This window comes from Sminthopsis crassicaudata, chromosome 3 (assembly GCF_048593235.1).
Source record: "Sminthopsis crassicaudata isolate SCR6 chromosome 3, ASM4859323v1, whole genome shotgun sequence".
Taxonomy (NCBI): Eukaryota; Metazoa; Chordata; class Mammalia; order Dasyuromorphia; family Dasyuridae; genus Sminthopsis; species Sminthopsis crassicaudata.
The window spans coordinates 510462909-510484904 of record NC_133619.1 but is presented as its reverse complement, the minus strand read 5'-3'; the positions used below and the strand labels follow the sequence as shown (position 1 = coordinate 510484904).

The 21996-nt window shown below is 38.3% G+C and overlaps 1 protein-coding gene across 3 annotated transcripts in view; it reads right to left on the bottom strand.

Annotated features, from left to right (window-relative positions):
- Positions 1 to 7827: 7827 nt before the first annotated feature.
- The window catches only part of P2RY2 (purinergic receptor P2Y2), a 67771-nt gene continuing 53602 nt past the window's right edge, over positions 7828 to 21996 (bottom strand). For all 3 annotated transcript variants that reach the window (XM_074304011.1, XM_074304012.1, XM_074304010.1), the window contains exon 2: positions 7828 to 10777. In XM_074304011.1, coding sequence (XP_074160112.1) covers positions 9706 to 10773 — 1068 coding nt within the window. In that variant the 5' untranslated portion in view covers positions 10774 to 10777 and the 3' untranslated portion in view covers positions 7828 to 9705. The remainder of the gene's footprint in view (positions 10778 to 21996) is intronic.

The following is a 21996-nucleotide window of genomic DNA, read 5'->3' as shown; positions in this document are numbered from 1 at the left end:
AACTAGATCAATTTAGCCCAAGTCGCTCATCTCAGATCAGATTAAAACTCAAATTCTGCCTCACCTGTAGAAATAGGAGAAGCAAAACCCTGGGGACCCACACAACCTTGCTCAAACACTTCCCCAACCCAGTTTTATGGAAGTGGGGGGTCAGGATCTATGGTCAGCATTCCCTGACCTTTGGCACCTGAAAGTGCCATCAAAGGGATATCCTGGCACCAATCACCCCAGCTTTCAACAGGTTCTGTCCAAGAACTGCCTGGGAATTCTGTACCCCTGGCACACCCAGCATGGCAGTATGAGATGAGAAAGCCAGTCAGCCCATCATTCTCTTTTTCAATTGTGGATATGTATTAGCTATGTAATTTATGGCAAATTATTTTATTTCTACCTAGTTTTCTGATTTGTCAAAGAGAAATAATTGTATGAAGATCACATGACTGCAAAATTGCTTAGCACAAAATGTGCTATGTGAATGTTAACTGCTTTATTGGATATAAAATTCATATTTTATAACTTTATGGATTTTTTTCTGATGTGGCCAAGAGATAAATGATTTCTGTGTTTATAAAGTGTAACGCGCTGTTGTCTCCAGAAGCTGCCGATCGCTCTCTGGGAGGAGATCTTCTGTGTCAACTCAAATCTCTCAGACAGATTCTTCTTCCTGTAGATAACCGTTGTCTCCAGATAGTTGCCGTTAACTGTTGTCCAGAGAGGTGACTTCCCTTCCTGCAGAGAGCCGCGTCAGGCCTGGTCTAAAGCAGAAACTCACTTTTTTCCTCCCGAGCTGTCCTCTTTATCCTCCCAGAGAATGGGCATGGGATAATGCAAGGGCTTCTGGGAAAAATTCCTTCAACCAATGAACTTGCCCCTCCCAAGCATGCAAGCTCTTCCCCAGGAATTCACAAGTCAAACTCCCAGTAAAGGCCGGAACTAGAAAATTGTCAAGTACCGACTTAGCACTTAGTAAGAACCTAATATCTCATTATCTCATTAGCACTTAGTAAGAACCTAACAATAAAGTAATTTGGAAATTTATCTAAGATATGATAATACAAGCAATTTTAAAGGAGCTCTAATTAAAGCCCACTAAAGGGATATGTAAACTGGGATCTATTTTTACTGAGTGTTAACAGAAGAGTTTGGGAACATTTTAAAAACTTTAGTTATCTAGAATCAAACTTTCAAGGGCCCTGTCAGTAAAAACTGGTGCCTTAACCCTTTTCCTGAATGATTTGCATAAATTAGAAAATAACCAAATCTCCTGCATTTAAGTCCTGGTAAACTTTAAAAATAATGTATCTAGCCCTAAGTTGAGATTAGAATTTGCTATTAGAAATAAAATATCTTGGACTGTAACTGATATTCTTTTGAGTTCTGAATTTGATTGCTTGATCATTAAGTCAGTAGCCCACCTTTTGAGAAATGCCATAAGTATCTAGGTAGACATATATCTGGACAAGAGTTGGGAGGACAAACTTAGTCTCTGCTTAAGGTAGGATCCTTCTGACTCATTTTCCCAGTTCTGTTTCTGTTTCCAGTCTGATTATTTCTGAGTCTGGTTAACTATTACTGCATGATCAGCTGTCAAACAGATCTAAGGATGCTTTATCCTGTCAAGTATGTGCTCTCAAGCTGAGGCCTGAAGAACCTATTTTGATGCTACTATAATCATATTCCTGTTTTTTCCTCTTATAGTAAATTTCTATAATCAGAACAAATAGTCAGTAAAAGCCATGAGCCCAATACAAGTATCCACCTTTTCTCCTGGTGGTTTCAAATATACTCAGGCCAGCTTCTAATCCCAGAGGCGAGTCAGTGGGAACTTCTTTGGCCTGCCCAGCTCTTTGCAGAGCAACAATGGCCCAGCCTTTACTTCTCAAATAACTCAAAAGGGTAGCTGAGGCACTTAAGCTTGTTATTATTTTCTAATTTTCCAGGTGTACCTTTAACAACACATCAGAAGATGAGAGCTTTGCTCTTAGTATTTTCTCTCCAGCATTCTGTGTGTCACTCTGTGGGCCTCCACCAGTGAGGAAATAACTCCTTAGTCTTTAGTCAGCTAGGAACCTCTTTGGGCAGTGGGGGCATTCAGTATTACTGGGTGTACCCCCATCAGCATCCTTAAGGCAGCCCACATATATGACCTGATGCATTATTTGCAAAAGTCCCCTTCCCAAATGTCACCATCCCTACCCTGGATGACATCCCATAGCCTCCAAAGGGATTATTTTCACCTGCCTATCCCTGTTTTCTTGCCAGGAAGGATCTCTTACCCATATAATAATTATAGGACACCCATTCCAAAATTATTCTGGCAAACTAACTCATAATGCTTCTACATCACTTTCCTCGCAATTTCTTCATACCTAACACTCCTATTGGTAGATTTGTTTCCTCCAGTCTCCAAGCCATGAACTTCCACCTATTTGTTCACCCTGAATACCAATGACTAATTGATTCTGACACCCAGCACCCTTTTGAAATGTCCTGCTGCCATCTTCAAGTCACATGTCTCCCCTCCTTAGTCTGGACCCCCCTCCCTCCACTAAATAGGGACAGCTCTATGCCCCTTATCAGCATAAAGCAGCTTCAGAAGATGAGACTTCCATCCCTTTGTCCCAAATGAATTTTGGGCAAAAACTGCTTGAGAGGGGAAAATGACATATCAATGATTTTGAGGACTCCTGATTTTAGGGGAAGCTTCTGTTCTAATGATGAGTCAGTAATCCTAAATCTTTTAGCTTTGGAGTCTGCTTCAGGGACTTCCCACACTCCCAAACTCACAACAATCTGTCCGATTCTGAATAGAACACTCCTCAATTCATTGCTGGCTGATAATCTGGTCAGTGAAAACCAAATTCTGGAGACCACTCCCTGGCCCTGGCCCTACCTCTGGGCCATAGAATTAGCATATTAATGATAGAAAGCTGGATAAAGGTATCCTTTCTCTCTTGGCATGTTGGTCATTTCTTTGGAACTTAGCTGGCTCCAATTGGCATTATAATCATAATAAAACTTTGCTCCTTGGCCAGAATGCCTGTAAATTCTTTTGAGATACCTCTCAGTACCGGTCTGTGACCCCAAACTTTTGGGGTCCCCTTCCCAACCTCAACAGAAATCACTTCAGAACACAAAATGTCAGAGCTGGGAAGACCCTGGGAACAGAGAGTATCTGAATAGCAAAGATCCTTAGAAGAGAATGTGGGATCAGGGAATAACTTTAGAAGGACAATAGGGAAAACCTGGGCCACTAGGTGGAGCTCAAAATCCTGAAATGGATCTACAGGCATCTTTGTCCCTAGATTTCAGCTAGATATAGGGAAAAACTTCCTAGGAACTGTCTGAAAGTGGAGTGGGCTGCCATGGAGGATAAGTCATGTTTGGAAAGTGTTTCCCTCCCAGAAAACTTACAAGTGAGGAGTTTTAAATATTTTCATTTTGCATATGAGAAAACTGAAGATTTCTAGTGGTCAAATGGCTTGGCCACCCAGACAATAACAGGGGAGTCTAGAGTTCCAACTCAGCATCTTAGAGTCCAATCCAGTACTATTTCAATAACTAGATCTTCTTTGTAGCAAAGCTACGAAGGTCACATTATATCTTTGTGTTTCCTCTCTGCCATTTAAAAAATTAATTGTATTTTATTTTTCCAAATACATGCAAAGATAGTTTTCAAAACTCACCTTTGCAAAACTTTGTGTTCCAAATTGTTCTCCCCTGATCCTGCCCTGCCCAAGACAGCAAGAAATTTGATAGAGATTAAACTTTGTTGGGATAAATCTGTGTCAGGAGGCGAGGGCAGGCTAAGTCCTTTTTCACAGGATCTTCCGAGTCTTTCTCTATTAGGGCACAGTCAGGTCAGAGATCAGGGAGCTCTTCCTAGATTCTTCCCTCTGCCCAAAGGTATTTTCAGATGTGTGAATCCCTTCCTCTAAAAATCTCCATTTTCCTCAGAAATCTCCAGCAGAATCACCCTCGCTGGGCCTGGAGTCAGACATAACTTCCACAAAAGTGAGTGGAAAGTAGAAGGAATGAAATCTGAGAACCACCACTCAACCAGTAGCACAGTCATTCCTGCTGCTGGAGCTGCTGTTTCTTTTTGTTTTTTTTCAAACCACAGAAACTCAAAATTGAAGGGGACCATGGAAACTATCTGGTCCAACCCATATCTGCAACTGAAGTTAGCCTCTACAACATATCTAAGGTCAAATTCTGCCAGTGACTTCTGAGACTCGAGCACTGGAGGAAGGTAACCAAGGATCTGCAACTGTCTTTGAAGATTTCCAGCAACAGAAAGCTTCCCATTCCATTTTGATGACTATTTTTTTCTTACATATAGTCTAAATTTCTCTCTTTGCAAATCTCTCTTCCTCACACTCACAGCTCTAATTTCTCCTAGTTCTGCCTTCTGAGACAAACCAGAAAAAGCCCAATACTTCTCTCCCTCCAGGATTCTCCCTTTAAATATATGTACAAGTCTCCCCCAAGGCTTCTCCAAGCTAAACATCCCCATATTCTTCAACCAATTATTGTTGTTCCATCATTTCAGTTAAGTCTGACCCTTTGCAATCCCATTTGGATTTTCTTGGCAAAAATAATGGACTTGTTTGATACTGACTTCTCTAGCTCATTTTTAGGAAACTGAGGCAAAGTTAAGTGACCTACCCAGGGTCAGACAGTAAGTGTCCAAAGCTGGATTTAAACTAAGATGTTCCTGATTCTATGCTCAGCACTCTTAACTATTAGGTCTTAACTGCCCAACCAATTATTACATGGCATAATTTAGAGCAGTGTTTCTTAAAATGTGATCCAAAGAATCCTGAGAGTCTCTGAAACTCTTTCAGAGGATCTGCAAATTCAAAATTAGTTTTTATTCCTAATATGGTAAATATCTATATAAATCTATAATATATGAATATATCTATGTAAGTATCTATAAATATAACCTAGATAAACAAAACTCTTTGGATAGATCCTCAATAATTTTTAATAGTATAAAGATTCTAAGGACAAAAGTTTGAGAAACGCTGATCTAAAGGCCCTTCATTATACTACTCATCTTCCTCTGGGTATTACATCCTTCCTAGATTGTAGCAAAACCCAAACTAACAATAATAGTATAGTGAGATCTGACTGGGGCAGAGATTAGAGGTATCATCACCCCCCTGGGCATTGCACTTACTCCTCATGAGCATTTTCAACTGCCTGACCACTTGTTTGATTCATACTGAACTTGCATATCTTTCCTATCTCTTATTTAAGAAATTGATTTTTTGAATCAAAGTTTAAGAGTTTACTTTCACATCTCTTATGTTCTGTCTTACTAGATTTGGCCCAATGCCTTAGTCTTTCGAGATCCTTTTGGATTGTGACACAATGCATCCCTTCTAAGCAAAAGCAACATCATAAACCCTTTGCTCTACTTGTCTATAACTGCTATCTCATGCTCTCTCAGTGTTAACAGGCTCTGTCTGTCATTGCATGACTGGTGTGGTTTCATGGACTGCCCAAGCTTTTATTTACTCAGTTGTTTTGGAATCAGAAGATCTAGGTTTGAATCCTGGATCTTCCAGTTATAAACTGACCTAGAACGATCACAGGTCATTTCTTATATGACCTGCGGCAAATCAATTCTTCCTCTGGTCTTCAGTTTCTTTCAATGTAAAATTAGTATATCTCCATCACTATAAAAAACCAGATTTGCTTGTTTACCAGAATAGAACATAAGTTCCAGAGCAGGGACTGTTTCTTTTTATTTTTATATTCTCAGGGTCTCACACAGTGTTTGATGCTTAGTGGGTACTCAATAAATGCTTGTTGACTGAGAGCTTACTTACCTCACAGCGTTGTCAAGATGACAAGGGATCATTTTCATGAATTCTAAATTGCAGCAGAGGGACCCCAGATTTCAAGCTTACTGTCTCTTCTGAGCCGACATCTCCACTTTTTACACAGAAGGAAATTAAGAGCCAGGGAGGTGAAATGAAATTACATAGTGAAGAAGTAGTTGCTCCTCAATATCACATTCCCTTTAATTTCCAAGATCTTTTATTGAATGTAATTTTTATTTCATTTTGGCCTGAAAAGGCTGCATTTACTATTTCTGCTTTTCTACATTTGTTTGTGACGTTTTAATGCCCAAATATACAGTCAATTTTTGTAAAGCTGTCATGCATAGCTAAGAAAAAGGTATACTTCTTTCTACTTCCATTCACTTTTTTCAATGGCCTCTCATATGTACATTTTCTAAATTCTACTCATATCCTTAACTTCTTTCTTATTTTATGGTTATATTTATGTAGTTCTGAGAGGAGTAAATTGAGATGCTTCACTAGTATAGTTTTATTGTCTGTTTTCTCCTGTAACTCATTTAATTTTTCCTTTAAGAATTTGATACTATGTGAAAAAGGCTGAATGAGTTATGGTATATAAATGTTATAGAATATTATTGTTCTATAAGAAATGATCAGCCTAATGATTTCAGAGATACCTGGAAAGACTTACATGAACTAATGCTAAGTGAAATGAGCAGAACCAGGAGATCATTGTATACGGCAATAGCAAAGTTATATGATGATCAAATCTAATAGATATGGCTCTTCTCAACAATCTCAGGTCAGTTCCAATGGCCTTGTGACGAAGAGAGCAGTCTGCACCCAGAGAGAGGACTGTGGGGACCAACTGTGGATCACAACATAGTATTTTCACTCTTATTGTTGTTGTTAGCTTGCATTTTGGTTTTGTTTGTTTTTTTTTGGTTTTTCCCTTTTTGATCTGATTTTTCTTGTGCAGCATGACATTTGTAGAAATATGTATAGAAGAATTGCATATGTTTAACATATGTTTGATTGCTTGCTGTTTGGGGGAGGGGGAGGGGAGAAAGAGAGAAAAAATTGGAATACAAGGTTTTGCCAAGGTAAATGTTGAAAATTATCCATGTGTATCTTTTGAAAATAAAAAAGCTTTAATAAAAAAAAAAAATTAGAACTGGTCAAATGGAAAAGGAGATCCAAAAGCAAAGTGAAGAAAATAATTCTTTAAAAATTAAAATTAGGCAAATGGTTAAAAAAAAGGATTTGATGATATACCATTTGCTACACATATGTTTAATATTGATATTACTTCATTGCCTCTGATACCTTTTTGCAAAATAAAATTTCCCTGCTTATATCTTTTGATTAGTTCTGTTTGTTTTTGCTTTGTCTGGAGACCATGATTGCTACCCTTGCCCTTTTCACTTTAGCTAAAGCATAACAGATTGTGCTCTAGCTCTTTAACTGTGTTCTGTTTCAAATACTTCTTGTAAACAATACATTGTTGAATTCTGGTTTCTCATCCATTTTGCGCACTGCTTCTGTTTTATGGGTGAGTTCATCCATATTCACTTTACCAGCTCAGACAAGACCTACCTGCTGGAACTTAAGCCTATAAGGATGTTGTGAGAAATGGCATGTTTCATGCCCTGCTAAATGTGATGGTTGGCTTCCAGAGGATGGCTTCTACCAGTCACAGCAACTCATGATGATATTTATTAATGTGGGAAAGGGTTATAATCTGCAAAGGTGAAGGGAATAGTCATATAGATCTTGAGTCTTTGAAGGATGGAAATAATAATCTTTTACATACTTGATAGACTTCAGAATGTCAACCCAAAGACCTGGAAAGCTGCCCAAATTTTTGGAAGAAGTTGGTAGTATTATTTTTAGGAGGAAATGGAAAAGCTGGGAAGGCAGGTGGGGGAAATGGAAGCAATTGGGAATGTTGAACCTTCACTCAGGGGACACTGCTCAGGTGTCCTCAAATAAAGAGACACATCAATGATTACAAAGTCATTAACTCTTTATAAATTATGAGTTAGTTTCCAAAAACATACACAAATTCTCCCAGGACCCCAACTTCCAGTTCTCTTACCCACATCCCTGGGGGCTACTGGGTTTTTCCTTCCCCCTCCTTCATAAGCAGACCACAGGAGTTGGGAACAGAACAACAGGGGTTCCAGCAGGAAACTTTAAGAAAAAGGGTCTCTCTCAGACATGTCATGGGACTGGGTCTGGGGAGATGAAGCAGCAGAAGAGAGGGGAACTTTCAAGGAGAGGTAAAGGGTTTAGAGAAACAAAACATGTCCAGAATTGCTTTTAACTTGGATTGAGAGTCATGAGTCTTCTGTCCTAATCCTGGTTCTGTCACACCCTGTGTGACTGAAAAACTTGATTTTCTTTTCTGGGCCTCAGTTTTCCCCATCTGTGAAACCAAAGACTTGAACTGATAGCTTCTAAAGTCCAGCTTCAGGACTTTAGAACATATTCTAAGGTCCCTGATAGTTTTGATGGTCTGCCTTGTGATCCTCTTCAAGATTCACTTCCATGATGCTTTCTCTGACTTGCTCTAATCCATCTCTGCCACCCACCTCACTCCAGCCTCCTCAAAGCACTCTCCCCTATGGAAAATCCCTTTGCTCTTTTTTTGTAGCATTAATACTGAATCCAGAATCGTAAACATAGTTAAGCACTTAAATTTTTGCTGCATTTGATTTTTTTAACTCTAAAAACCTTTCTATCTCTAATATTTTATATTCAAAGGAGACTTCCAGCTCTGACATTCTACTCTGTTTTCTAGGGTCCCTTCTTCTAAGTTCCTGTTACCTCCACCCATAAAATGGGACCAAGCTTCCCACTCAATATTTTCTCCTTCAACCAGACACATGAGGTCAAGTCAGTTCCAAGGGCCATGTGCTACTTTAAGCCATGCTCCTGTTCCCAGGGCTTGGGAGGGGAGAATGTCGGCCTTTGGCTCTAGAGTTTTCTGATTTGTCACATGCGGCTGAATTTTAAAAGGAGAAAGAAACATGGGCTTACTATTCATGAGGAAGAGTATTGGGAAGAAGTAGGTATGGAAGCATGAAACCAGAACTGGAAGGGGCCTGAAAGGCCATTGAGTCCAATGCTTTCATAGATTCATTGAAACTGACGGCCACCAGAAAGGTCTTGACAGGGCATCTAGTGCCACCTGTCCCTAGACAAAGAGCCTTCCTACTCACTCTCTCCTGAGGCAGTACATTCCACTCTGGGACAGCTCTAGTCATAAGAAATTATTATTAGACTTTTTTTTGGAACCCACATTTGCCTTTATGTAACTCTGTCCCACCATTGTTCTACTCTCCAAGGCACCAAAGACTAGAGTAATCCTTCCCCTGCCCCATAACAGCTCTTTAGATTTTTGAAGGCAATGAGTATTTTTCCCTCCTACCCTAAATCTTCCCCTAGTTAAACATACACAGTACTTAATGCTTTTAATACAGAAGGACTTTTCCCCATCTTTTACCAGTCTTAAATATACTAATTGGTTACTTTTTAGTCAGAGCACACTGAGGCTAGGAGGGGATGTACTGGTTTATCCTGGGTCATCCATCCAGGCAGTGGTAGATCCCAGACCGTTTATTTCCCAGTCAGCACCTCTACTTTCTGATACTAAACGCTGGATGTCCAATTCAGTCACAGTCATGGGTCTCTCCTGGAGCCATGCAGGTGGTGATGCCAAATGCCCACCTCCCTCTTGTCTTCCTGTGGTTGGTCTCCAAGGACAAACTCTACTCTGTCAAGTGGACACTTTCACGTATTTTGTGACTAAGCAGCCCATAGCCCCTCTCCTGGCTGCTCCCCATTCTTGCCCAAATGGAAGACGGGAGACATGCAGGGCTTAGAACTAAGATGCATCTTTGCTGTCCTCACTGTTGCCTGGGCTGCTTCTACTCTTCCCACTGTTCAGAGTGTTGGGATTCTGAATCACCATCTTGTGGCCATCCACTGGTGGCAGAACATGGCGAGCAAACCTGACGAACCGCTGGCCAGCCAGGAAGTAGAGCACAGGGTCCAGGAAGCTGTTGGCACTGGCAAGCGGGCGAGTGACCTTATAGGCTATGTTGATGGCATTAAGGGAAAAACAGTTCACATCCAGAGATCGAAAAGCATAGTAGAGTGTACGAGTGATATGGAAAGGGAGGAAGCACAGAGAAAAGACGACCAAGACCAGAATAATCATCCTGAGCGATTTGCGCTTAGACCGAGAGAGCCGGGACTGCCCCGACGTGGGTCGCAGAAGCTGCCGAACCATTAGCGTGTAGCACACCAGGATGATTAGGAAGGGCACGACAAAGAGCAACACAAGGATGGTCGAGCTGTAGGTTATAAAGTCATTGAACAAGTGACGGGATGATGTGTCATGGCAAGTGACCCCATCAGGCCGGCTGCTGGTGGTGACAAAGTATAGCACAGGCGACTGACAGCCGATCACTATGACCCACACGACAGCAGCCACTCGGCGGGCATAGCGCACGTTGCCCCAGCGCAGTGACTGGAGAGGGTAGCAGATGCCCAGGAAGCGGTGGATGCTGATACATAGCAGGAAGAGGATGCTGCCATAGAGATTGGTGTAGAAGAGGAACCGGACTAGCTTGCAGAGGGTTGTGCTAAAGGGCCAGTGGTCACCTTGGGAATAGTAGTAGATGAGGAGGGGCAAGGAGATCACGTAGAGAGTGTCGGATATGGCAAGGTTGAACATAAAGGTGGTGGTAGAGTTCCATGTCTTAATCCGGCAGAGGAAAACATAGAGGGCCAGGGCATTGAGACATAGCCCTAGCACGCAAACCACACCATAGGACACTGGCAGCAATACATACTTAAAGTCTTCATCAAACTTGCACTTGTAGCCCACCTCATTCACGTTCAAAGTGATGTTAACACTTTGGTTCCAGGGGATGGTTGCATTCTCCATTGCCCTGAAATGACAGGTAAGAGACTATCAAGAACCATTTCTACCATAGATCTGTGAGAGGAATCCACTCCAAACCTTCCCTCCTGACATTGGCCTGGCATTCAAAATTTTATTGTTGATTATTTAATTGATTATCCAATTGTTGATTAGAATATTGGAACTATAAACACATAGGAAGTTTGATTTACAGCCTGAGTATTATCAAGTACAACACTCTCATTTTACAGATAAGGAAACTAAGTCTACCTAGGTTAACTAACTCACTAAGGTTACATAGGTAGTCATAGCACCAGGATCTTAAAATCCTTTTCTGAAATACTGGGCTTAAGTATAAGAATGTTATGGAATATTATTGTTCTGTAAGAAATGACCAGCAGGATGAGTTTAGGGAGGCCTGAAGAGACCTACATGAACTGATGCTGAGTGAAATAAGTAAAACCAGATCATTATACACGGCAACAAGAAAATTATACGATCATCAACTCTGATGGATGTGGCTTTCTTCAACAATGAGATTATTCAAACCAGTTCCAATTGTTCAGTGATGAAGAGAGCCATCTATTCCCAGAGAGAGGACTATGGGAACTGAGTGTGGACCACAACATAGCATTTCCACTCCTTCTCTTATTGTTTGCTTGCATTTTTGTTTTCCTTCTCAGGTTTTTTCTTTCTTTCTAGATCAGATTCTCCTTATGCAGCAAGATAAATGTGTAAATATGCACACATGTTGAATTTAACATATACCTTAACAAATTTAACATGTATTGGACTACCTGCCATCTAGGGGAAGGGTAAGGAGGAGGGGAAAAGTTGGAAAGGGTCAAAGTTGAAAAGTTACCCATGCATATATTTTATAAATAAAAAGCTAAAATAAAAAAAAATTGGGCTTTAAGTACCAGTTCAAATACCAGGAAGCAACTTACTAAAGTGGTAAAAGCATAGGATTTGGGTTAAATTATGCTAATAAAAGGGTTCAAATCTCAGTTCAGCTGTTCACTGTTGTGTGCCTTTGGGAAAATTGGTCAATCCATCAGTCTCAGTGGCCTCTGTAAAGTGTGGCTATAGGACTTAAATTTTTCCTCCCATCTTTATTATCTCCTTTTATCTTTACAGCCTTCTCTTCTATCTCCAATTGCATTCAATGAATTCTAGTTCTTTTGCTTATATAGCTGTGAACAAGTCACTTCACAACTGGGCCTAATTTTTGTGGTATATAAAATATGCTACTTAAAATTTGCCTTGGAGTCCTCTTCTCTCTGGCTCATTCCTCTCCTCACATTGAATCAGTTACCAAGTCCTGCAGACTTACATTGCTATATAATAATTAGAATCCTTTCTCTCTTTCTTATCATCACAAAAGCTAGGTAGTACAGTGGATAGACTCTTGGGCCTAAAGTCAAGGAGACCTAAATTCCAATCTAACCTCAGACAGTATGTGATCATGGACAAGTCATTTAACCTTCTTCTACTTCAGTTTCCTCAACTCTAATGGGGCTAATAATAGGAATGTTATGAGGACTAAATGAGATAACACCTGTATAGCACTTAGGACAGTGCCAGGGCATATAGTAGGTGCTTAATAAATGCTAATATTTTTATTTTCTGAGAAAATGGACTCTTTCATTTTTTAGTTTGTATGCCCAGAACCTAGTATAATACCTATAATGCAGTCAGTACTCAATAAATGCTTTTTGATGATTTATTGACTGATAGGGTATATCAACAACCATCTACTCCCTCAGTAAAAACATTTTAAAATTAGGGCTTTTTTCTTTGGGAGAAGTTCTTACTATCCTCCTAACAGCATAAATGAATGGAGGCAAAAGCCACAAATATAAAAGAAAACCTCTAAATTTAGAAAAAGTCTGCATTAAAATCTCATTGAGTGGGGCAGCTAGATAGCATAGTGGATAGAGTGCCAGCCCTGAAGTCAAGAGGACCTGAGTTCAAATGTGATCTTAGAACTTAATATTTCCTAGCTGTGTGACCCTGGGCAAGTCACTTAACTCCAATTGCCTGGGGAGAGGGAACTCATTGAGTATTTTCTATATTCTAAAAGTAAATTCTGTATATTGGAAGGATGTCTGACACCTGGGTTTAGATAGGATTGCTTATTCGTTGTTGTGTGCCCTGCATAAATTAGATTCTTGTATCTAGATTTTAAAAATAAGAACAGAGTAGAATTCCATCTTTGCACTCTTAGAAGAAAAACTTCCTCATGATCACCAAAGTGCTTTGAAGATTTTAAAAGCAACAAAAGTTTTCTTAAATGATTACTGGATATATTCTCAATCTAAAGTGTTTTTAAACTCAGAATAAAACAACAAAATCCTAAAACCTGATCTTGGACATTAAATCAAATAATTGGAAAGTTTTGCAGTTTTCCATTAAGTGCTACATCTGAACCATGTAATCAATAAACATTTATTAAGCACTTCCCTTCACACCAGCACTGTGCTAAATTCTAGAGTTACAAAGAAAGACAAAGGAAAGTCTTTCAAAGAACTCAGAACTGAATAAGAAAAGCAATATGCAAATAACTATGTATCAAAGCTACATATATACAGATTAAATCGGAAATAATACAAAAAGCAGGTACTAAAATTAAGGGGAATCAAGAAAGGCTGCCTATAGAAGGTGAAATGTTAGCTGGGGCATGAAGAAAGCTATGGAGACCCAAGGTAGAGATGAAAAAGGAGAAAATTTGAGGGCTACCTGTTATATTTTTCTGTAGTTTTCTATTCAACCTGGCATTTGTTTTTCCTGTTAAAAAATATGCCCATTGCTATCTTTTGTTTTTACCATCATCTGCATTTCCCAATGTTGCCCCAAACAGAAAACTATATTATAACAAAGAATAAGAGGGAAAATAATCAGTTCCCCAAAATTAACCAGGCTATCAACTGAGTCTTTTTTAAAATTAATTTTATAATTATAATTTTTTGGCAGTACATATGCATGAGTAATTTTTTTTTATAACATTATCCCTTGTATTCATTTTTCCAAATTTTCTCCTCCCTTCCTCTACTCCCTCCCCTAGATGACTGGTAATCCCATACATTTTACATGTGTTACAGTATAACCTAGATACAATATATGTGTGTAAATCCAATTTTCTTGTTGCACGTTAAGTATTGGATTCCGAAGGTATAAGTAACCTGGGTAGATAGACAATAATGCTAACAGTTTATATTCACTTCCCAGTGTTCCTTCTCTGGGTGTAATTGTTTCTGTCCATCATTGATCAACTGGAAGTGAGTTGGATCTTCTTTATGTTGAAGTGTACAGCGATCTTCTGGTTCTGCTCATTTCACTCAGCATCAGTTCATGTAAGTCTCTCCAAACCTCTCTGTATTCCTCCTGCTGGTCATTTCTTACAGAGCAATAATATTCCATCACATTCCTATACCATAATTTACCCAACCATTCTCCAATTGATGGACATCCATTCATCTTCCAGTTTCTAGCTACTACAAAAAGAGCTGCCACAAACATTTTGGCACACACAGGCCCCTTTCCCCTCTTTAGTATTTCTTTGGGATATAAGCCCAGAAGTAGCACTGCTGGATCAAAGGGTATGCACAGTTTGATAACTTTTTGGGCATAATTCCAGATTGCTCTCCAGAATGGTTGGATTCTTTCACAACTCCACCAACAATGCATCAGTGTCCCAGTTTTCCCACAGCCCCTCCAACATTCATCATTATTTGTTCCTGTCATCTTAGCCAATCTGACAGGTGTGTAGTGGTATCTCAGAGTTGTCTTAATTTGCATTTCTCTGATCAGTGGTGATTTGGAACACTCTTTCATATGAGTGGAAATAGTTTTAATTTCATCATCTGAGAATTGTCTGTTCATATCCTTTGACCATTTATCAATTGGAGAATGGTTTGATTTCTTATAAATTAGGGTCAGTTCTCTATATATTTTGGAAATGAGACCTTTATCAGAACCTTTAACTGTAAAAATATTTTCCCAATTTGTTACTTCCCTTCTAATCTCATTTGCATTAGTATTGTTTGTACAGAAACTTTTTAGTTTATCAGCTGAGTCTTAGAATATATATGTATATGTATGTGTGTATATATATATATACATACATATATTATGTCAATAGCTTCTGCCTTCTTCAGAAAAAGGAAGGGGTTGAATTCTCATATCTCTTATTCAGGAACAACTTTGCTCACTATGCCAATTTTTTTTCAAAGTAAAAAAAAAAATGTCAACACTTTTGGTTTCAGTGTGGTTGATTCAAGATTTTCCCTCCCACATCTAATGATTATGGTATCTTTTCAGTATTCCTCTGTACTTTCCCAGGCCATTGACCCTGCTCAAACTTCAATTTTCTACATTCCCAATCTTGACCTCATAGTTAACCAATTCAACTCCACATTATCTTCTTCTCTAGAATCCCTTGCCTCCTAATTGATTATCTTTTTTTTTTTTTTTTTAATATTTTAATAGTTTTTATTTACCAGATATATGCATGGGTAATTTTACAACATTGACAATTGCCAAACCTTTTGTTCTAATTTTTCCCCTCTTTCCCCGCCCCAAGATGGCAGGTTGACCAATACATGTTAAATATGTTAGAGTATAAATTAAATACAATATATGTATACATGTCCAAACAGTTGTTTTGCTGTACAAAAAGAATCAGACTTTGAAATAGTGTGCAATTAGCCTGTGAAGGAAATCCAAAATGCAGGCAGACAAAATTAGAGGGATTCTAATTGATTATCTTATTCTCTATAACAAATATTCTTTTAAACCTTTTTTTCTCAAGCTTCTTAAAAACACTTCTATTCTTCCCCTCTCAAATCTTATTTTACTAATAAAATTGAGGCCTTTTGGCATAAGTGCCTATTATTTCCCTCTATTTTATCAACATCATCATCATTGGCATTTATATAATGCTATATAGGTTTGCATAGTGATTTACATATTTCTCATTTGAAGCTCAAAACAACCCTCTTACATAACTATTCAATTTTTATTTTTTTTAGGTGAGGAAACTGAGACTTAGAGAAGTTAGGATAACTTGCTCTCAGGATCAGACAGCTAGTAAATTTCTGAGGCAGAATTTAAATACAATCCTTCCTGATTCCAAGTCCAGCTCTCTATCATTCCCATTTTCTCCTTCTATTTCCCAATCTATCATAACAAGAGCCTTTTGCTTTGTCAAGGCCAACCTTTCCCCCTGGGTTCTTGTTTTCATCATTTCCCTTCTCCAACAGCTCACCTGGCTGGAGAAGTATTCTCTCACTAGCTCTCTAATCTTCAATCTTTCTTTGCCTTCTGATTCCTTCCCTGCTGTCTTCAAATATGTTCAGGTTTTCCAATCATAAAAAACATTCAAAACTTCACTAAGACCCTACCATCCCCTTGAGCTATCATCCTTTATCCTTGTACTTTCTCAACAAACTCCCAGAAAAAGCTGTCCTTACTCCCTCTCCTCCCACTCATTCTTCAACCCTTTGAGCCTGCCTTCTGATTCCATCACTCCACTGAAACTGCTCTTTCCAAACTTACTGCTACATTAATGACCAAATCTGTTTTACTTCTTGCTACTTTTAACTCTGTTTTTATATTATTGAGACATAGCTAAATATACAGTAACTACTTGTTAAAATTTTCTTTTTTTATGGCTTGGGCTATAGTTAAAACAGACTAGCCTTCAAAACTCTTAAGATTTGAGAAGCATCATGATTTAATACCAAGAGCGATTAGTTTGGAATCAACTGATTTGGGTTCAAATTCTGATCCATCGATCTGTGTGACTTGAAGGAAGTCACAGCCTGAGTTTCATTTTCTTCATCAGTAAAATGAGAATGTTAGACAATGATCTTGAACATCCCTTGCAGCTCTAAATCTAAGAGTTTAACTCCTGGGAAGCATGGTCAGCCAAAAGACTGACAATGTGATAATTTGATTCACCAGAATTCTCAGGAGAGAGTTAAAAGACCCAGATTCTAATCTTACCTCATTCATTCCCTGGCTGTGTTACTAAAGGAAAGCCACTTCCCCACATTGGGTGGAACTCGATTTTCTCCATCTATAAAATTGTGGGAAATCATCATTACTCCCCTTCCTAGCATACATTTAATGGCACTCTATTTGGAAATCAGGGGATCTAGGTTTCAGTTCCATTTCTACTACTTACTAAGTGATATTGGGTAAACCATTTAAACTGTATGGATTTAAACTGTAAGCATTTAAACTGTGTGTTTCTTTTTCTATTAAATGATAGGATAAGTCTCTAAGTCCTATAAGACAGCCCTATGGTTCAAAATTAAAGAAGGCATGGAATATATTTATACACACACACATATACATATATACATATACATAGATGGTATTTGGTTATCTAAAAATATATGACAAAATACATTAACTGATCTCAATAAACTGGAATTTCTTCAGGGAAGTTTTGGTGCAGAGAAAGCAGAAATTCTATGGCCCTGTTTGAGCAGGTTTCAGGTCAAAATAAAAAGAAATGACTGAAAGTCAGGAGATCTATGTCCGAGCACTAACTGTATCATATTTTTTTACCTTTCTTGAGGACTTCTGTAAATAACAAATAGAATGGTGTAGGGTAGTGTATAAGCATTTGAATTTCTAATAAAAGTACTCAATGTCTCATGCTATTATGAAGATAACCCTGGGATTCTCAGAAGAAATCACAAGCTCTGGCAAATTGGAAAAACTCCAAGAAGATTTTGAGAAGCTAGAATACTAGTCCAAATTTAATAGGAGGGAATTTAATAGAGAAAACTGTAAAATTTTATACTCTGGTACCCCAAAAATCAATTTCCTAAGTATAAGATGGGAGATAAAGGTGGAGAAGAGTGGGTTTGGGCATTTTAGTGGGTTGCAAGCTCTATGAGCCAACTATTTGAAATGTTAGCCCAATAGACAGCAAAACTACTCTAGTGGGGGATCTCAACCTTTCCCTCTCAGAATCAGACAAATCTAACCACATAATAAACAAGAAGGAAACTAGGAAGGTTAATAGGATCCTAGAAAACCTAGATATGATAGACCTCTGGAAAAAAATTGAATAGGGACATCTTTTTCTTGGGAGTACATGGCACCTATACAAAAACTGACCATGTTATTAGGGCATAAAAATCTCACAATCAAATGAAAAAAGCAGAAATAGTAAATGCTTTCTTTTTAGATCACAATGCAATAAAATTATATTCAATAAAGGGCCAGGAAAAGATAGACTAAAAACAATTGGAAATTAAATAATCTAATTCTAAAGAATGAGTGGGTCAAAGAACAATCACTGAAACAATCCATAATTTCATCCAAAAAAAAAAAAAAAAAAAAAGGCAATAATGAGACAACATACTAAAACCTATGTAACACATCCAAAGCAGTTCTTAGAGGAAATTTTATCTCTAAATAGCTACATAAATAAAATAGAGAAAGAGAAGATCAATGAATTAGGCATACAACTAAAAAAAGTTAGAAAAAGAACAAATTAAAAACTCCCAATTAAATACCAAATTAGAGATTTTGAAACTCAAAGGAGAGATTAATAAAACAGAAACTAAGAAAATTAATGAACTAATTAGCAAAACTAGGAGTTGGTTCTATGAAAAAACTAACAAAATAGATAAAACCTTTGGTTAATTTGATCAGAAAAAGGAAAGAAAAAGAATGAAATCACCAGCATCAAAAATGAAAGGGGGGAACTTGCCAGCAATGAAAAAGAAATTAAAGAAATAATTAGAAGATATTTTGCCCAATTCTATAGGAGAAGTTTGATAATCTAACCAAAATGGGTGAATATATAGGTTTGCAAAGCACTTTACATATATATTGGGCATTTAGATGGTATAATGCATAGGGTCCTAGGCCTGAAGTCAGCAGCATACATCTGGCTTCAGACACGTGGTAGCTGAGTGACACTGGGCAAGTGACTTGACCATGTTTGCCTCAGTTTCCTCATCTGCAAAATGATCTGGAGAAGGAAAAAGCAAGCCACTCCAGTATCCTTTGCTAAGAAAACCCCAAAAGGAGTCACAAAAAAAATCACATAACTGAAAATAACTGAACAAAACTTCCATATATTAACTTATTTGATTCTCACAGACAGTTCTGAAATAGATACCATTACTCTCATTTTGTGGATTATAAAACTAAAGCTGAGAAAGATTTAATTACTTGCTTAGAATAACAAAATAGTGAATGCCTGAGGTGGATTTGAACTCAGGTCTCCTTTGTACTGCCTAGAACTCTAGTCAGATCACTTCATTAGTATTTTTTTTGTTCGAATCTGCTCACTACCTTTTAAGAAGGATATTATCAATCTGAAGTGTCCAGAGAGCTCTGATTTAAGACTGTGAAAGGACTCAAATTCCCATCATATGGACATTGCTTAAAAGAACTATAGATTTTTAGTTTTGAGAAGAGACTTGGAGAAAGAGAAGGTGAATCTCTTATCATGGAGTATTTGAAGAACTGTCACATGAAAGGGAGAAAAAACTTATACTATTGGATCCCAGAGTACCAGACTAGGGGCAATAAGTACAAGTCAAAGATGCATATTTATAGTAATTTATTTTTCCAAATATCTGCAAAGATTGTTTTCAACATGGACCCCTGCAAAACATTGTGTTCCAAATTTTTCTCTCTCTCCTCCCCACAACCCCTAAAGCAAGCAATCTGATATAGATTAAACATGTGACTCATCCAAACATAATTTCCATATTTGTCATCCTGTGCAAAAAAAAAAAAGAAAAAAAAAACACAAGAAAGGAAAAAAAAAAAAGCAAATAACCACGAAAAAAAGGTAAAAATACTATGTTCTGAACTTGCGAGCACAACCATCTTTTCAGGTTTTCAGCCACAGAGTTATCATCTTCCATTTAGTCAGTTACCAAATTTTATCAATATCTCTCTAATCTGCACCTCTGTACTTATACTATCACTACCCTTCCTATTTCAGGTCCACATAATTTCTCTCGGATTTATCATTTGCCTTCTAAATTATTGTCCTGCCTTCAATCTCTCCCTTTTCCAATTCTTTCACACAGCTACCAAAAGTGGTATTTCTAAAGCACAGATCTAATCACATTAATCCTTTGCTCAAAAACCTCTAGGGCTCCCTATTACTCCATTCAAAGATAAAATACAAGTGCCCATGTTTTGCCTATTAAGTCCTACATGTGACTTGAATTTATCTATCTAGATTGTGTCTGGATATTACTGGAATCTACCCCTTCCCCACGCTCTACATTCCAGTCAAAATGACCCACCTAATGTATCTGAAGCACGTTCTATCTATCATCTTAAACCTTTGCACAGGCTTCTCCCACCCCAGCCCCGCTTTCCATGAGCTGGAATTCTTCCTTCTCATATCCAGCTTTTGGAATCTCTGACTCCATTCAAGAGAATGAAAGCAGAGGGAAGAGAATAAGCATTTATATAGTACCTACTATATACCAGGTACTTTACAAATATTCCCTCATTAGATCCTCATAACAACCCTGTGATTTGGGCACTGTTACTATCCCCTTTTTATTGCTGAGGAAACGGAACAGAAGTAAAGAGGTCACACAGCTAATAAGGAAGGGTCTGCGATGAAATTCAATCTCAAATCTTTCTGACTCCTGGCTCAGCTCTGTGTCTGCTGGCCATCTAGCTGCCTCCACTCACACAGCTGAGCCTACCCAGTTATTACTTGTGCCTCTGACCAAATAGTTTGTATTTACTATGCACATATTTGGTATTTATTAATTATGTATATGTTATTTCCCTCTTCTCCCCATCCCTACCCCCCAAAGAAAGTAGCTTACTCAGGGACAGAAATCATTCCTCTGTTATCTGTGTTTCAGCACTTAGCCTAATATTTGATTAATTATTATCTGCTTAATAAATGCTTAGTGAATTAAAGTAACTGAATTCATGCTTCCCAGGCAGATCGGAAAGCCCGAGCATCAGTAAGCTGCTGTATGTCCAGATGTCCTTGACCAAAATGACACTCAAGTCTCCATCCCACTCCCATTTAAAGACTGCTTGGTGGAATTGTAGATGTTTAGCCTGAAGAAAAAGTTCACTTAAGAAGGGAGAATCCTTCCAGCTTTGATATACTAGATCTACTTGGTCTTCAAAAAATATCTTAGTAATATAATTGCTTTCCTTGACCATTCCTAGTATTTCATTTTATACATTTAAACACGTGATTTGGAAAGAAAGTCCACCTATTGGCTTTACTACTTTGCCTAAGGGGTACATGAAACAAAAAGGCCAAGAACTCCTCAGTTAGACGGTCTGTGGTCAACAAGGTCACAGCCCGAGGCTTGGCCTAGTTTTGACTTCACTAACTTGAAAGTTACTCTCTCTGGGTCTTATCTCATAGGTAATGAGCTGGAGGGGCATAAGTATTTCTGTATAGTACCTAAAATGCCCTAGGCACTGTGTTGAATGCTTTAAAAATTTTTATCTTATTTGGTACTAGCCACAACCCTGTGAGATAGGTCCTAGCAAAGGGAGGTTAAGTAAATAGCCAGAGTCACACAGCTATTTAGTAGCTGAGGCTGGATTTGAACTCATATCTTCCCAACTCCAGACCAGTGTTCTATCTACTCTGTCCCCGAGCTTTACCTCTTGAAGAGTTTAAGAGTCCATTAGTTTATTTATCCCACCTCCACCCGGACCACTAGATTTCTATTAAGTAAGTCACTATGGAAGTCAGTTACTCTGCAGTTAGAGCTTGGAGCCAACAAAAACAATGCCATAAGTTTGACCATTTGACTTTCCTACTTCCCCACCCTCCCCCATGACCCTGAATTCTTCCAGCCTCTTCTTTGTTAGCAAAAATATAATGTAAAAAAATGGATGTTCCACTAACAAAGATGTTTCTTTTGGAACATCCCATGACCAAGTTGCAACGTCAGGGAGGGAGAGATGTCCAGCTGAGTAGGTGAGAGGTGAAAGCCTCTGATAGTAGAAGAAAATAGGAAAAACAGATGGTAAGAAAGATGAGCAAGAAGGGTATTTCATATACAAAAATTGAAGGAGCCATTTTTCTTCTAGCCCAAACCCATCATTTATTTATTATTATTATTTTTTTAATTTTGCTGAGGCAATTGGGATTAAGTGACTTGCCCAAGGTCACACAGCTAGGATGTGTTAAGTGTATGATGTCAAATTTGAACTCAGGTCCTCCTGACTTCAGGGCTGGTGTGCTATCCACTGAACTAATTAGCT